This window comes from Dendrobates tinctorius, unplaced genomic scaffold, assembly GCF_039654945.1.
Source record: "Dendrobates tinctorius isolate UK_male_01 unplaced genomic scaffold, ASM3965494v1 ptg000020l, whole genome shotgun sequence".
NCBI lineage: Eukaryota > Metazoa > Chordata > Amphibia > Anura > Dendrobatidae > Dendrobates > Dendrobates tinctorius.
Genome location: NW_027361688.1, coordinates 20,255,967 through 20,272,040, shown reverse-complemented (window position 1 = coordinate 20,272,040; position 16,074 = coordinate 20,255,967). Strand labels below are relative to the sequence as shown.

The window sequence follows — 16,074 nt, the reverse complement described above, 5'->3', positions numbered from 1 at the left end:
CCCCAAACACAGAGTGCCGGCCGAAACCGTCGATATCGGCAGATGCGGCAACATTAGTCATTCATTTATGAGCTAGTGGACATCAAAGCTAAAGAACGGTGGTGGGAGAAGGTGGCGTTTTACTGTTAGGTACCCTTGCAAGAAGATAACCACTTACTTTAGCAGCACTAGAGAGGGAAAATTGGACATTTTATGGCACCAGCTAAATCGATGGGCATCTTTGTAATACTGCACATTGAAAGGGGGAAAGATGTTGTTTGGCTACTAGACTGAAGAAGAGTGCTACAAAAGCTTGGCCAGGCCATTGAGATAATGGACAAATGTAGAAAATAAAAAGGTTTGCCCCGGGTAAAGGAAAACCTTCCTGCAGCCCTGGGAAGGCAGTTATTTTATGGGTTATATATACCCATTTATTTTATGGGTTATATATACACACCGTATATCCAAAACCATCATACAAAATTCTCCATATTGCTTCTCAACGATATTCTTCTCACCAGAACCCAAAACCTAACAATATGCCATTTAATAAAAGAAAAAGATTTAGTAGAGGCCAATCAAATGGGGTTGTCGGGAAACGTAAACAAACGTAAACGTGAAACGTAAAAAACGACCTCAGACTCACCCGAATAGCAGCTTTGTTGCAGAACACTTTGTTGATGGAGAGCCAGGTAGGTAAATCCAACATGTTCTGCAGCACATCTTCATCAAGTTCCAGATTAGTCAACTGACCTTCTCCTTTAAGGGTGCTAAGGTTGATTTTATCAGGAGATAGATTCTTTGTGAACCTAGAGATCAAAAAACAATACATTCAATAATTCTATAATTTCAAAATTATAACTTCTTTTTTTGGACAACAAGAATAACACTAAGGGATATTCCATTTTTAACATAAATGCAAATAAAGTCCGTGGAGCCTCATTTAAGAGTCTCAAACACGGGACTAGCCAGATCTTCCTCCAGGGAAGGACACAGCCAAGGGGTGGCTCCTTTCGGAAACCACCATTACCACCATATTAAGTGGCCCTTAAGTTAATATCCAGCGGTTTACGAGTTTATAGATATGACAAGGGAAAGACCAAGGCCAGGTATCCATCCACAGACAGCTGTTTCGGGGTGTTGCCCCTCATCAGTGTTTAGTAGGATTCTGGCTAGGTGGGAGCTGTCTGTGGATGGATTCCTGGCCTTGGTCTTTCCCTTGTCATATCTGTAAACTCGTAAAGAGCTGGATATTGACTTAAAGGGTCACTTAATATGGTGGTAATGGTGGTTTCCGAAAGGAGCCACCCCTTGGCTGGGTCCTTCCCTGGAGAAAGATCTGGCTAGTCCAGTGTTTGAGACTCTTAAATGAGGCTCCACAGACTTTATTTGCATATTCGTATTTCCCAGGGAGCAATGCACCTAGGATTTCACTGATTGAGCGCCTTTGCCGGCTGCCGCAGTGTTTTCTTTGACTGGTCTCCCTGAGGTCAGTGATTGTTTTGTGATTTTTAACATAAAGAGATAGGCCAAACTAAGATCAGACTTTACAATGGAGGGGGTACAACGGTGTTAAAAATTTTTTCAGTGGGAACACCCTTTAAATCACTAGTGTTAAGCAAAAAGACTCGTTAAGACTGTGGTTCAACGGCCTTTTCAGTAGTCTGTGGCCACCAGCCAGAGCGCTGCAAACTGTGGCATACCTGGTGTTTCTTTTCCTTAGTAAGTCCTCACAATGTAAAGATTTTGTGGGACCTAATGATCAGAAAAGGCGCCGGGTATGCAGCCGGTAGTAGGATATTCAATGTGCTCTGGGTCCAGAGGTCACGGACTCTGAACGAAGCTGTTGGACCAGGATTCAGCAAAATTTTTTTGCTCAACTATTTTTAAATCAACAATCCCAAATAAATATAGCGTGATAAACAATCAATGGTGGCCCGCCAGCTGGAACCGCCACCAAACATGAGAAAAATGGGTTCAAAGTCTCTTAGATAGAGAGATAGCAAGGAAGCATGTCCATTGCTCCATTCACTGTTTACAGGGATAAACCCCTTTAATCTCTCCCTTTTCTTTTATTCCATTTTTCTCATACTACAATTAAATCTATTTAAAAAAATACCGTATATCTTTAGTGTGAGTTGAAAAATCATTGTTTTGTCTGCCTGCAGCAGGAACCTCTCCCCTAGAGCAGAGGGGAGAGGTTCCTGCTGAAGGCAGACAAAGCCATTTTAAAATCAGAATACCTGTGTCGAAACTTAAAATTAATTCTACATTGAAAGAATGAGGTGGCTGGGTATGCAGTCAGACCGGAGTGTGCTTGTCTGGAAAGAAGTTTCCGTCACTTTACCGCAAGTTTGGCAGAAGCGATCACTTTTATATAAGTCATTTCGTAATAAAGAAAGTCATTATAAAGACATTATAGGTAGCAAATTTCCAAAAATAAGTGTGAATGCCTCTATAATAAGCCACAGGAACTGGTTCATCAAGTAGACACTTTAATTAGAGTATTCATATCTATTCATTTAGACAAAAGACGTTCTGAAATCAAAACTGAAAATAGATGATGTCCTCTGAGTCACTGGTTTACTACGGGGCAGAAAGAAGAAGTCTACTGTAATTATTGCCATAAACCGATTCCTTCCTCATAACCTTGAACAAGCCAACGTGGGCCAAGAAGTCAAGATTGCATGCAATTTGGGTTTCGCATGAATACACCAACCCTCTCCTTCTCAAAGAAGGATGCACAAATCGATTTGGCCCTCAAGGGCGTATTCACACATAGGGGGCAGACATACCGATTCAGCTGCCCTGGGGCCCATTGAGGTCTCGGGAAGGAGGTCAAACCAGAAGGCCAATTTTGTTGATGAGCTCAATAGATGCCTTGAGTGAGGAGCGGCTGATCCGTGCCCCTCTTAACCACCCAAATAAGGAAATTATATGGGAAGGGTGAGGTTAAGTCCAATCTACCACCCAATCAATAATGACAAACTCTGTGACTTGGATGAAATTGCCTCAGCAGCCTTTATTAAATAACATTATCAAAAATTGACCTGAATATGAGAAAAGGGTCTTTGGAAGTCAACACTTAAAACCTGGCACCGGCAGCTGCTCCTCTTTTGCCCCCAACCGCAACGCGCCAATTCTGGGGCCTTCCTGCTGAATGGTGCCACATTTTCCCTCTGAGACCTTAACCCATTGGTGACCTCGAGTATTCCTAACCATTTGCCAAAGGAGGGAGATGACCCTCCCAAAACAGCACCCCCCCCCCCCCCCCCCGTCCTTATCATACCAGGATTTGGCTTTCCAAAGACCCGATCCTGCAAGCTGCCATGACATGAAGCCTAACTACTAGCAGTCGTACCAAACCCAATTCTGGGCCCAACACCTGAATACCCATAGAACTTGCTAAATGTAGAGGAAGCAAAGGTGGGACACTGGTCTGCCATCAGACTGACCCAAGACCAACCAAGAAGCCATATATATGCGAGGCACTGCAACCAATCTCCTAGTAATAAAACATTCATTGTATGGAAACAACATAACACAGCATAATAAGAGATTTTAGGGTTGTGTCAATCTCATCCCTTACTTCATGCTTTCCTCAGATTACATAGAAAAACCTACTGACAGACTCCCTTTTGCGAGCCTTGACACATGATTCATGATAAAAGCCAAACCAGAAACAGGTTTCAGGGCATTTGCCCCTCATCAGTGCAAAGCAAGAGATCTGATTTGGCTGTTCGAGAGGCTTCTGACAGATTATCCGTAAAACTTATTGATGGCATATCTGTAATCTAGGTAATCAATATACCCTTTTAATAGAAGGAGCCTAGACGTATAGTACTGTATGTCCTGCACAGGGCCCTTACTACTTCCATATGGCTCCAATGTGGCACATGACTGAGTATTTAGCCAAGAATTTTCCCATTCATTGAAAGCAAAAAGATTTTCAAAACAGTGAAGACTTGAAACTCGAAGTATATTAAACAGTTGCAGACCTGTCCATATTACAAATTATTACCTCAGTACGACTTCACAAGTTTTTCCCCCTCTAACCAAGTCCGACACAACAAGATGGCCACAACGCAGGATGCCATTCCCTGAAGCTTGCACTGTACACCGAGACTAGGACAGCCTATATGAAGCTCATTCAGCTTTTGCCCAATGGCTGTATAGTATTTATACCACCATTGCCAAAAACTACAACACTGCCCCCTATCGTCAAAAATACAGGAATAAACACAAACCCAAACAGAATGGAGAACGGTCAGGACCAGAAGTGATTTTCAGTTACACAACATTGCCATCTTTCTCCTCTCGATATTACCTATGGGTTGCATGGATTCTGATGGAGTACAGTCCTAGGTAGCCCACATTAGGACGCTGGCACATTTTACCTTCCCAAGTGCCGTTGTAATACCCAATACCCGTTACGATGTTCTGCGGAATTTAACCAAGACCACCAAACATCTAAAAAAAACAAACAAACAAACAAACAAACAACTAAGAGCTTTGGGTATTGCAGCCGAGATATAGAACTTAAAGCGTGCCAACGTTTCAGCTGTCTGAACGAGGTCTTACACAATGATGCACTTTCCACATCTTCTCATTCATCCCTTTAGATCTGCCGACACGGAACACTTAACGGTAAGTCTTTGATTTTCTGGGTCACTTCAACCTGTCACTTTCCAGTCTGCAGGTCAAACATACACAAGGCAGCCAAAGAGACATTTTTTTGGAGACACGTTGAAAAAGAAAAAAGATAAACTTTGTACTTTTAGCTTTCTCTTCCTCATTTAAAAATGAAATGACATGACAATTTTGCAGGTCATGAATAGTCCGACTGCTGCAAACAATATGCCACAAAGGAAAGTAATACTGAAAAAAGTTTGTTAAAGTTGTTTGGCAAGATTTTTTGAATTTTTTTTTCATAAAAGTAGGCAATGATCTAAAATAAACGCATTATTTGACATTTATCTCGCTCCATATCGTAAGTGCAGCCTCTCTGGGGCTCGCTAAAATTGATGACCTCGAGATGTGAGGATATCAGTTAGCTGCAGCGGTCAACTGACCAATGTAACCAATCACTTACCCCTGAGAAGTCACATGCCTTTCATTTACTCTAGCAGTTAAGTGACTGTCAAAGCTTCCAAAACCAGCAGAGACCACTAGAGCAAAATCAGAGGAGTGATGGGGAATTCATGGGATAAATAACGCTTATTCCTTTATTTTAATCTATCCCTACTCATGGACAAATTAAAAAAAAAAAAAAAAAAAAAAAAAAAAAAAAAAAAAAGCTTAGAAAACCCCTTTAAATAGCCATGAAGGAAGTGTTTCTTAGCTCCAGCCTTTAATGGAGGTTAGAGATTGTAACAAATTCCAAAAGAAAAGCTTGCCTTGTTTAAAGAAGGCCTGTCACTTGCCATAAATTTTTATTAGGTGTAAATGCCGCCGTTCTCCCGAATCTGACGACACTTTCCTTTAGTTCCTGCTCCTCTCCTTTCCTGAGATATGGCCCCTTCTTCCTAAATCTAGTCTGGTGATCCTTGTGGGCGTGGTTTCAGCTCCTCTCTATGAAACACCTTTAGAGGTCCATGCCCAGTTGGCTAAAAAAAATTGATTTATAAGGGGCCGTACCTCAGGAACGGAGAGGCGCAGGATCAAAAGAAAAACAAAACACATTCATAGTGGAGGCCTGATTTAGATGCCGCTTCACTAAAGTAATTGATATATTAAAGGGGATGTGCATGCTGGGGGGTCCAAGTGTGGGGAGGAGGACTCCCAGACAGTGAAAGGACAGGTACCCAGGGGACCGCCATCAGGGTTCCTGAGGGAACGATACTGGGAGGACAGTAAAAGGAAAGACTTGACTGAAGTTGTTAGGGAAACAGGGGGCAGGGCAAGGGTAAAAAGAGCAGGAGGCGCGCTGGAGTGGCAGTTGACAGAGAGCAGGACAACAGACAGGAAGCCGTGTGAGACAGAGAGGACCGAGGGAGCAGACGGTGTGTTGTGGAGAGACCGACAGGGGCCTGTGAAAGGAAAGCTGCAGACTCACTGACTAGTGACACGTGAGAGACTTGCACCGGCGGCCGCTTCCCGCATATGGTCCCATACAGCCACTCCCGCTGCTTTCCACCCTGTTGTGACAAGGCGGCTACCTCAGGTGACCGCTGCGACGATAGACCATTCCTCTACAGCGGTCAGGACACTGCCCCCCTGCCTTCTCCCACAGCTGCGGCCCTGTCATCACCGGCTCCAGGGGGCACCACCTCGCTACGGGCGGTAGTAGAGGCCCTCGTCCAGTTTGCTAAGGGACCCTGAGCAGAGGTTGGTGAACGGTTATATTGAGAGACTGCGTCATTACCGTGCCCCATCAGCACCGTTTCTTCAGGGCCTGTTGCGCCCCACCGGCACCGTTTCTTCAGGGCCTGTTGCGCCCCACCGGCACAGTTTCTTCAGGGCCTGTTGCGCCCCACCGGCACCGTTTCTTCAGGGCCTGTTGCGCCCCACCGGCACCGTTTCTTCAGGGCCTGTTGCGCCCCACCGGCACCGCTTCTTCAGGGCCTGTTGCGCCCCACCGGCACCGCTTCTTCAGGGCCTGTTGCGCCCCACCGGCACCGCTTCTTCAGGGCCTGTTTCGCCCCACCGGCACCGCTTCTTCAGGGCCTGTTGCGCCCCACCGGCACCGTTTCTTCAGGGCCCGACGAGCCCAAACCTTCCCGGAAGATCGAGGCGTCAAGGTAGCCGCATCAACGACCTCTAAGCGGCCGCATCTGCAATCCTGAGTGACGCATGGAAGCATAAGTGGACTCTAGAAAATAAGTGTTATAGTTTGGCCATAGTCTGGCTTCCGTCACCCGGACTTGCCGGGTTACTCGCAGTTACACAAAAAGTACCGTTTAGTTCATTGAGTCCCTGCGAGGACAGATTGCTTGTTCCCCCGTTTTGGCTGTTCACTATAGCCCTAGTGGCTTCAATTTATAAAAGTTCATTATACAAGACATACCCTGTCCCGTGTCTCGTCACTGCATCCTGAGAACCTGCTAGAACCCTACACAAGCTTGCAGTCACTATGTAATTGCAGACTTGTGAATCCTTACAGTGTGCAGTGTGCATGCTGTCAGGATTCTCTGGTATTGGCAGGTGCATGACAGCAAGTATCCACACAGAGCCAAGCCTGGACAATCCCTTTAATGCTTATACATTTGTGGCCATGTCCAGTTCTGAAGCTCAGCCCATTCAAATTCACGAGTCACGGTACCAGCGCACACCATCCTTTAAAGACATTCACACCCTACATCTTTGATTAATACACAGAAGATACCTTGCACAAAGAGGAACAATTTCACCATGAACCCATCAAAATGGCTGATCGAAGCTGCACGGCCACTCATTTTTTTGTTTTGTTTTTTTGCCAAGCTTTACACAATGAAAACTGCTCACACACAGAAAGGCTGAGTCCAAAGCACAAGTCATCATCCACATTATCTATGCAGAGACTTAAGTTAAGAAAGCACAGCTAATTAAAAAAAAAAACAATGCAAGGCTGAAGAAGTTCAGATGGGATTTATAAAACTTTTTGCAACTCAGGCTCTAAAACATAAAAAAAGCTGAGATACAAAGAAAATAAACGAAAATCACCGCATCAGCCACTTCCTGAGAACAACAATATTGTAGGATTAAACAAGGTAGAAAGCGTCGTTACATCAACATTAGTCCTTTAGGACGGCTTCCTTCAGACGACCAAGACGGCAAAACGCAGTGATGTTCTTGTGGCGCTTGAGATTGGTCACTGATGTCCTCTACATCAGAGAAGGAAGAGGTTGGCTCTCTGCCCTTCTGTAGCCTTCAGCTGGATTTGCATCCTAGTAATGTTGCTGTGCACCTTGTGACCAACACACCCTTGACCATAGAAGATAATGGGTAGGGTATGTACTCTATGAAAAACATGGGATTGAGGAAGCCCATGAAAAATGGATGTACAAAAGAGGCCATAATTTTTGCCATGCATTGGGTTGTCCGACTCGGAATGTGATCTGGTGGCCCACGAAGTTGCACCATAGTGATGATAGTGACAACCTTAAGAACTATCTACCTGGATTCGAGTAAACCATTTACAAGGAGTTTATATGTTCTCCACGTGGTTTTATGGGTTTCCTCCAGGCACCTCGGATTCTTCCCCCAAACTCAACCTGATGAGGGGGCTTGTTGTAAATTATGGAGGGTTATAGACATGGCGATTAGATTGTAAGCTCCACTTGAGAATGGTGAGAAAAAAGAAATTTAAAAAAGGGAAGGAGATTTGGCCCTCAACCTCATGTGTTGTGAGTTCATTATCTCCTTCGTCACTGAGGTCTGGTGAACTCCCTATTCTGGTAAAGGAAGGTAATGAGCCTGATTATCAGGCACCTGAGCCTGATGAGGATGACTGGCTGAGTGGAGTCACGGACTGGATATAAGGCTACCGACGCCCTTCTGCCCTGCGGGTGATTTCTCTGTGGACTTCTAGGACACCAGTCTGATTCCTGCTCCTCTAAAGCAAAGTTTTCTGCTTTGCCTGTTAGCAATTGTGTTTTGTTTTTGTTTTCCTTGCTTTTCTGGATTCTGCCTTTCCCTGCTGGGGTGAGCTGAATCTTCTTTTTCCGGTTGCTCTGTCTTCAGAATATTCCTGAGTACTGACATAGCTTTTTTGAAGCCTAGCGTCTTCAGGGCCTTTTTCACTGTCAGTCTGTTGGCTCTTATTTTCATAGGGTTTTTCACGGATTGCAGGCAGCAGCCTTCCTGTCCTTTCCTATCTAGTTAGCTTGGGCCCCGTCTTTGCTCAGTCTGTCTGTGTTAGTGTTTTCATCTTGCTTCACCGTCATTATATGTTGGGGCTGCCTATTGCTTTGGGGTCTGCTCTGGGGCAGTTTAGATTTCCCCTTTCTTTCTTTAGGCCTATTTAATTCTCCGGCTGTGATCGAGGGGTCTAGGGCATCGTAGGAACCCCCCACGGCTACTGTTAGTTGTGGATAGGATCAGGGGTCTGCAATCCGATAGCTGCCAACCTCTCTGGTTTTCTGGACTTAGCTAGCATTTCTGTTTTTGCCTCCTACGGTGACTCAATCATAACACTCATGTGTGTTTTCTGGAACAAAGGACAAAAATATGACCATAGAGCTTTGGACTAGAGGGTAACACCTTCCTGATGGACTTATGCAGCATAATTAGGATATTCCATCAGTAGACTATTGATCAGGATCCATTTGTTGGGACCTTAGAAGTTCTTCCTCCTCACCAGTTCTCCGTTTAGAGTTTTGTTGATGATCATGACCAGGGGACTAAGGACCAATGAATCTCAGATCTAGTGATCACCACATATCTACCAACACGTAGAAGGCTAATTTCAAGAATCATTTGAGTCTTGCTCCCAGTAATCTTCAACAAGGACCCCAAACAGTTATACTAAACCCCGTACCTTCTGCAGTCCAGTTCCCGGAAATGTCCTAGGAAAATTGGGACGGTTTGTAAACATGGGTCGTGGTGGAAGGGTCCCAGTGATTAAGCCTTAATTGCCGATCCTGTGTATAGGTTATAAATATGATTCCTGGTATGGGCAAGACCTAATTTAATATAATAATTCACATCATGAAAGTGGCACCATCAAACTTGTCGCTGTCCTGGGTTTTCCCAGGACAGAATGGGGTTGAAATTATGTCAACCCGGCCCAACAGCGCGTGTTCCAGGATGGACTGTGGGTTGAGCATGTTCACACGCTGAGTTTTTTTGCAGCATTTTTTTTCTGTTGCTAAAACCATATTGGTGGCTAGAAAAATACTATACACAATATGCACTTTTTTTGCTATTTTTTCCATTTAAATGCGCAAAACAGCGTTGAAAGAATTGACATACTAAGGAAATTGTGAAAACATAGCTTGTGGCCTTGAGGAGTGGAGTTCATAGAATGTTAGAGTTGGAAGGGACCTCGAGGGTCATCATGGCCAACCCCCTCCTCAAAGCAGGATTCACTAAATCATCCCAGACAGATGTCTGTCCAGCCTCTCTTAGAAGACTTCCATTGAAGGAGAACTCACCACCTCTCGTGGCAGCCTGTTCCACTCATTGATCACCCTCACTGTCATAATGTTTTTTTATCATATCTAATCTGTATCTTCTCCCCTTCAGTTTAGAAACAACGGTCTACCAAAGCAGGCCACAAAAGTGACAGGGCTTACAAAAAACCCCAATAAAACAGATTTTCATGTTTTCCAATCTCATTGGATAAGAACAAAGAGGTTTTGCAATAAAACTAGAACACACAGTAGTCAGGAGTCTAAAAATCTATTTCACCTCACATAGATACCAATGGCATCTAAAGTTCACACCCCAAAATTCTCGAACTGAAAATGTACTGAAACAGAATAGACGCATTGACCTGTAAGGTACCGTATATCCGGAAATCTATTCAGGGAGGAGACCATTGCTAATCATAAAGTTCAGAATATTAAAAGGGAATGTACGGGAATAAAAACAGCGCCGCCTCTTGTCACAGGTTGTGTGCGGTACTGCAGTTTAGCTCATTCTAATTGATGGAACTGATCTACAATACCAGACACAACCCACTGACAAAGGCGTCATTTTATTAAAGAAAGCAGCCAGGTTTTATTTGATCCTAGATGCAAATGGCCTTTTTAGAGAAGACGACGACATGAACCCTTGAGTCACCTATGGGATGTAGCAATCCTAAAAGTCAGTGTCGACCATGTAACAAGTCTTCCACATGACATGGGATAAGAAGCCAAACCAGACACTCCACTTGCAGACACATGTTTTGGGGTGTTTATCCCTAACCAGTGCAAAGCAAGAGGTAAGATTTGGCTTTGTGAAAAGCCTCTGACTGGGGTTTAAGGGGCATAGTTTCTCATTTTGGATAGTAGAAAGCCTGAGTACGAAGACATAGGCCATGCAATGCTCCTTAAATTCACTTCCCGTGCCATTTCAGCGTTATTGCCACTCGCGTTCCTGGAGCTCTTGTGTGGCTGTTGTAACCCGTGACCCCGGCACCTAATCAGTGCTAGTGTCACTGTACCCGCCTTCGTATGAATTGAACATGAAGAGGAACTACGGGCTGCAGCTGATCTCTAACTTCCACTTCATGTTCAATTGCACTGATGAGTGGCAAACACCCCAAAACAAGTGTTTGCACATTGAGTGCTTGCTTTGGCTTTTTATCCTAAGTCATATGGAAAGGCTTGATAAAGGGTCGATATTGAGTTTTAGGATTGCTAGTTCAAATCCTCTTAGGTTATTTGCATATTTACATTTCCCCAGGAGCATTGCATGGCCTATAAGTCTCTTTACGCCGGCTTGGTGCTGTCCAAAAAGATAAATATTTACTCTTTTTGATCTTAGACACCCTTCTAAAATTGAATGAACTCCCCCAAATTGCATATATGGGCATGCCGTTGCTTGGAATGCTAAATACAGTAACGTCTTTATATCTACTATCTGTTGCTGCATTGTCAATAAATCAAGATTTTAATCTATATGAAAATGAGGCATTAAGTGATCTGGGGGTGAAGGAGCACTTCCCAAAGCTCTGGCTCTTGAAGTTGTCTCCTCGCCCAACACCAGGAGGATCTTTAGCTTGACAGCTCACGGTGTGATTTCCTTGCCTGCCACCTGATGTCACATAGACAGTGAGGTATCAATCAAGCTAAAAAGAGTCTAGTGCTGGACTAAGAAATAACCTCAGGAGGCAGAGGCTCAGGAAGTGCTCGTTCACACCCAGAGCACTTAATGCCTCATTTACATGTAAATTAAAATACTGATTTCTCAGGAATGCAGCAACAAATAGAAGATAAAAAAGGTGTTGATGAATTTAGCTTTAAAAAATATGCAGTTTGAGGAAGGAGAGGGTTGACAAATCCCCTTTAATAAAATATTTCAGCTGTGTTTGTCCATTTGTACTTAATACAGATGGCCAATTTGAAAAAAAAAAAAAAAACGTTTGGGCGGTACGTCATCTTTATTCATGAATGAGTGGCTGCTTCTGTTTTCATTTTCTAGAAAAAAAAAAAAATCTTCCTGTTTTTGAGGCTTCAGCGACGTAACCACAATTTACTCTATATGCAATCAGTGGTGTCCTTTGAAATTTCATCAGAATGAAAAAAATAATCCATAACGGTCTGACTTATTACTGCATTTGTACCTTTGTCTTGTTTTTGGTGTTTTTACCCTTTTGCACGTAAGTCTTCTTTTAATTTGTTCCTTTTTTTTAGTTCTGTTTTATATGAAATCACCGGGGGGGTTTATGCTCATCACTGTGGACAAGGTTTGGTGTTTTTGGCTGATTTATCAGATGCATCTGTCTAAAACAAACAAACAAAAAAAAAAAAGTAGCTAAATTTCTGTGCAATTGTACTCCAGCTGCCCCCGTATGTGTGAACTTTTTTGTGCAAATGTTACATGTGAAACTTTAAAGAATAAGTTGCAAAAAAAGTCAAAAAGACTCAAAAAAAGGGCGTTTTTTTTTTTTTGTTTTTTTTTTTATATTTTGCTCAAAAAAATTGTCAGCCATGTGCGACTTTTTGAAAAATTTGGTATAGAGAATTCAATGAATGCCACAAGTCTGTTAAGGAAAAGAAACAAGCAATAATTAAGGTAGTATTCAGCAATATGGCCATTGCTGCCCCTTCTGCCTATGTCCATGTAGTCCCCAACAGAGCTGTGGCATTTTGTGTCCCCCATTTGAAGCCTTCATCCACCCGTACCCTTCTCCAAAACCCCCGCCCACCTTCAGATTCTTTGCTAAGTGGTCGTCACATCTCCAAGATCCTATCCCAATATGTAGCAGGTGTAGTAATCAGAATATTAGCAAATACCTTCAATTAGAAAAGTAGTATAGTTCTTCTGATTCGCTATGTTTTTTTCCCCCCATGTGCAGGTACTGCAGGACCTTAGATATCTATGGTTACGACCAGTAGCAACTAGCTGTCACTATATCAGGGGTCATAACCATAGATATCTAAGGTCCTGCAATACACGCACATGTGGAAATATTTGCTATTATTATTACACCTACTGCTACATATTGGGATAGGATCATGGAGATGGGGAATACCCCATTAACATCTAGCTCATGGGTCCCAATACAAAATATCCACAAGGGCCCCCAATTACCACTTTTAATAGCAATGGTCTTCTTACACAGGCAAAAAAGGAACTTTCGATCTCCCCCCTAGGCTTTAGGGCCTGAGTGCGCCTGGAACCCTTGCTCCCACCAACTTAACCGCATTACAATGCCCTACCTAAAGAGCGGCTACCGGGAGGAAATTAACTTTATGCCTTTGCGGAGCCGCCAGCTTTCAGTCATAGAGGCGTGCCCAGAGTGGCTACAGTCACCGCTCAGTACACAGCAAGCGGTGGTTGTAAGCACACCCTGGCACGTTGATTGACAACCTGTTCTGCATAGGTGTGCTCACTTCGGATCCGTCAATGTACTAAGGGAGTGCTTACAGCCACCACTCACTGTGTACTGAGCAGTGACTGCAGCCGCTCTGGCCACGCCTCTGACTGAAAGCTGGCGGCTCTCGGGAACAATAAAGTTCATTTTCTCCCAGCTGCCACGCTAATAAGCTGCAGATTAACCCTATATTTGCAAGTAAATAGTGTTTGAGGACATGACAGGTTCAATTTAAGCCCTGCTGCTGCCTTGCATGGGGACACAGCAAAACCGAATATGCACGTAAATGAGGGTCGGGAGGAATAGCTTTCGGCAACAGCTGTATGGCCATCTTAATAGCATAAATATATATTTTTATTTTTTATTTTTTTTAAAGCATGTAACCAGCCTTGTGGGCTTTTTTTTTAATGTAAAGCTACAGATTAGTTAGATATAGTGGTTCACACCGAGAAATGTAGTAAAATTTACATAACTCCAAAGGTCAATTTAACACTGGAAAATACAGATTTATACCAGTCGAATAAACAGCGCAGTGATTCCAGTACTGCTCCTGCCCTGAATATGACACCAAGCAACCCGACCAAAGGTCACTAGAGAAACCCACACAGTTTATAGAATGATTATATTATGCTCCAACTCATAATTATACATAATGAACCATCTTCAACAAATTGCAAATTCTTCCGCCCTTGTAATTCTGGTGCAGGACAACTTTATGCCTTAAATTTAACCCCTTGATGCAGAAATTTTTCATTTTTTATCATTCTCATTTTTCCCCCTCAAACCATGGCTATCATATTTTTCCCAGGCGTACGAGGGCTCGTTTCTTTGCGGGACGAGTTGTAGGCTTGAATGACATCCTTCATTTATCATATAATGTGCTAAAAAACAGGGAAAAATACCAAGTTCGGTAAAATGGTAAAATAAAAAAAAAAAAAAAAAAAAAAAAACAGCAATTTTGTCAGGTTTTTTTTTTTTTTTACATTTACAAAACATACTTTTTATTATTATTATTTTAGAGGCATAAAATAATTCTGAAGTTTGTATAACAAGGACATTTGGTTCCAGTTGCTAATTTCGAATTTCGTTTTTATTTTTGTGTTGATCGAGCGGTGTGTGGGCTTGTTGTTTTTTTTGTTTTTTTTTTGTTTGCGTGGCAAGCTGTAGTTTTTAAATGGTACCATTTTGGAATACATAAGATATTTTGATTGGTCATTATTGTAATTAAAGTGGGATATGCCGTGCCCAAAAAAAAAAAAAAAAAAAGGCAATTTTAAGATTTTGCTTTTTTAATTTATTTATGAGCTATTTAATTTAACTTATGGGTTAAATAATGTTATATTTTGACAAATTGGACTGACCATGTTTTTTTTTTTTATTCCCTTATTTTAAATGGAGAAATGATGGATAATTGTAATTTTGGGTCCAACATTTTTTTTCTTTTAATCATTGAAAGCAATGGAAAAAAACCATCAAAACAACTTCATTATCAGAAGATCTACAAATATGACACGTAAACTCCAGCTCCTTCATTCCAAATTGGTGGAGGCAGGGCTGTGGAGTCAGTAAGCCAGACCTCCGACTTCAACTCTGACGCCTCAATTTCCATGACACCAACTCCAACTCCATGACTCAGACTCCCTCATACCAGGGCTGTGGAGTCGGTAGGCCAAACCTCCGACTCCAACTCCTCAATTTCCATGACATCGACTACGACTCCAACTCCCCCAAAATGGGTTCCGACTCCACGACTCCAAAGCCCTGGGTGGAAGTCCTAGATCTTTGGTTTTTTCAAGATGTCAACAATGGAGGTCACTTATCAACGCATAGAATACGTTAAAAAAATGATAATTGGGCCTTCACTGTAAAGGAACTGTCCCAACTGCATCCTTTAGAGAAAAGACTACCTAATTGGGGCAACCTCTCCAAAGGACATTCATCACAAAATAGTCCATCATGCCGAATAGTGTTCACCAGGATCTTTTCGATAAAGGAGATACCAATATTTTTCAGTTCGACCCTTCTCTGGTCTCAAGATTTTTTTTTCCCCTGGGATTTTACAAAATTGGCCCGAATTTAGGGAATGTTCGAGAATAAAGAAATAACAGTTACCGTACTTAGACCTTGAATCACCTGCCGCACTATTAAGGTACTGTCACACTTAGCGATGTACCAGCGATCCTGACCAGCGATATGATGCGGTCAGGATCGTTGGTGCATCGCTAAGTGGTCGCTAGTGAGCTGCCACACAGGCAGATCTCACTAGCGACATCGCTGGGGACGGGGGTCGCTACTTACCTGTCAGACGAGGTGATCCTGCGTCCTCCCGCCCGGCTCCACGCGTCGCTCGTCGTCACAGCAGGAAGCGCCGCAGGAAGCTGACGACGACAAACGGTCCAGCCTGTTCTCGCGTGATCAGCGATAACCAGCGGGGGAGCGGGTTGTAGGTAAGTATCACACACAGTGATATTGCTAGCAATATCGCTATAACGTCACAAGTTATAGCGATATCGCTTAGTGTGACAGGCCCTTTAGTCCCTGCTGATCTTGCAGTGATGATGTCCCATCCATCAATCTCCCGACTGCTGCAGTTGTGGTAGGGGCCAGATTGGGGGGTGGTCCACTGCTTACCACACCCAGACACCAGGCGA

At 43.2% G+C, this 16,074-nt stretch overlaps 1 protein-coding gene across 1 annotated transcript in view; it reads right to left on the bottom strand.

Moving 5' to 3' along the window:
• The window catches only part of BLTP3B (bridge-like lipid transfer protein family member 3B), an 86,361-nt gene that overhangs the window by 61,513 nt on the left and 8,774 nt on the right, over positions 1–16,074 (bottom strand). Inside the window, exon 2 of the mRNA XM_073567843.1 lies at positions 626–788. Coding sequence (XP_073423944.1) covers positions 626–788 — 163 coding nt within the window. The remainder of the gene's footprint in view (positions 1–625; positions 789–16,074) is intronic.